Raw genomic sequence first — 1,175 nt, 5'->3', positions numbered from 1 at the left:
TATTTTTCTTTTTATTTAAACTCTTAGTGATTTGATCGTGACACCAATAAATACATCAGTTCGTTAGTTCGAAAATATCACCTCGATGCTAAATTTTGTAGAAAACAATTTTTCGGATGCTCTGTATGTAATTATGCGTATAAAAAATTATATACTAGATGTGTAAATATATAAAATCTCGAAAGTTTTTTTTTTTTTTACAGTTGAAACCTTGTCATAACCATTGGTAAGCTAAGAAATGTCATATGAGCTACTTACTACTTACCTTCCTGTTTCCAGAAGCTTAAAACTTGATTAGTAAACAGAGGAAATAACATTATATTTCTCCATACAAATATCATAAGAACTTATATCCATGGAGGAGGTAAATAAAACATACTTCTGAATGCAGGTGTGGAGGAACTATGAGTGCAATGTCAGCCTCGTGAATGGGATTGAGATATGTAGAACTGTAGGCCGTGTCACCCCAACTCTGTATGATCAGATGAATGCTGCAGTGAGTGTGGGTTATGCTTTATACCACTATGCTCCTTTCCTTGTTCAGCTGGAGGACTGCACATTTGCCAGACAGACGTTTAGCTCCATAAACCAGAACAACTGTCCTAGTCTTAGAAAGTACACAAACTGGGTATTTGCTGGCCTCACGCTCGTCTCCGCTGCGGTGATGCTGTCCACCGTTTTCTGGGTCATCTATACTCGAGAGAGGCGGCATCGTATGTATAACAAGCAACAAATGTTTTATGAGGGACAAGGTCCGATGACGGAAAAGAACTGATGAGGATGTGAAAAAGTCTGGTGATGTTTGTGCATTACTGTAGAGAAGAGTTGTTTCTTGTGTTCTGTTGTTTCTTTGGATATTTTAAAGGTCTTATTAAAATTCTTTCTTGTTTCTAGGAAGCATTTCTTTATGATTGCATCATGGCTTGGATGAGATTTATCTATGTGAGTCTCATTTTCAAATTCTAATGTATTTTGCAAGTTGCAACATTACCTTGAAATTTTAAGGATTAGTTGTGTTTTGTTTTTTTTATTTGTTTTCATTAAAAATAAAATGTATTTGAATATATGAATATTTATTGATTGATTGATTTATTTATTTTCTTAACACTCCTCAGGTGTGAGCAGTGGACGGTTGCGTTAGTTAGTTGACGGTTAGTGTAAAATTTATCGAAAAA

General features: G+C 34.8%; 1 protein-coding gene across 1 annotated transcript; it reads left to right on the top strand.

Moving 5' to 3' along the window:
- The first annotated feature begins 385 nt into the window (after positions 1 to 385).
- Positions 386 to 926, top strand: LOC110034919. The gene has a single exon (XM_020739157.1). It carries the CDS (start codon positions 386 to 388, stop codon positions 773 to 775), a length of 390 nt encoding a protein of 129 aa, XP_020594816.1. The 3' UTR covers positions 776 to 926.
- The last annotated feature ends 249 nt before the right edge of the window (positions 927 to 1,175 follow it).

Source organism: Phalaenopsis equestris, unplaced genomic scaffold, assembly GCF_001263595.1.
Source record: "Phalaenopsis equestris unplaced genomic scaffold, ASM126359v1 Scaffold194608, whole genome shotgun sequence".
Taxonomy (NCBI): domain Eukaryota; kingdom Viridiplantae; phylum Streptophyta; class Magnoliopsida; order Asparagales; family Orchidaceae; genus Phalaenopsis; species Phalaenopsis equestris.
The sequence above is the reverse complement of the archived record's forward strand: the minus strand, read 5'-3'. Positions and strand labels throughout refer to the sequence as shown.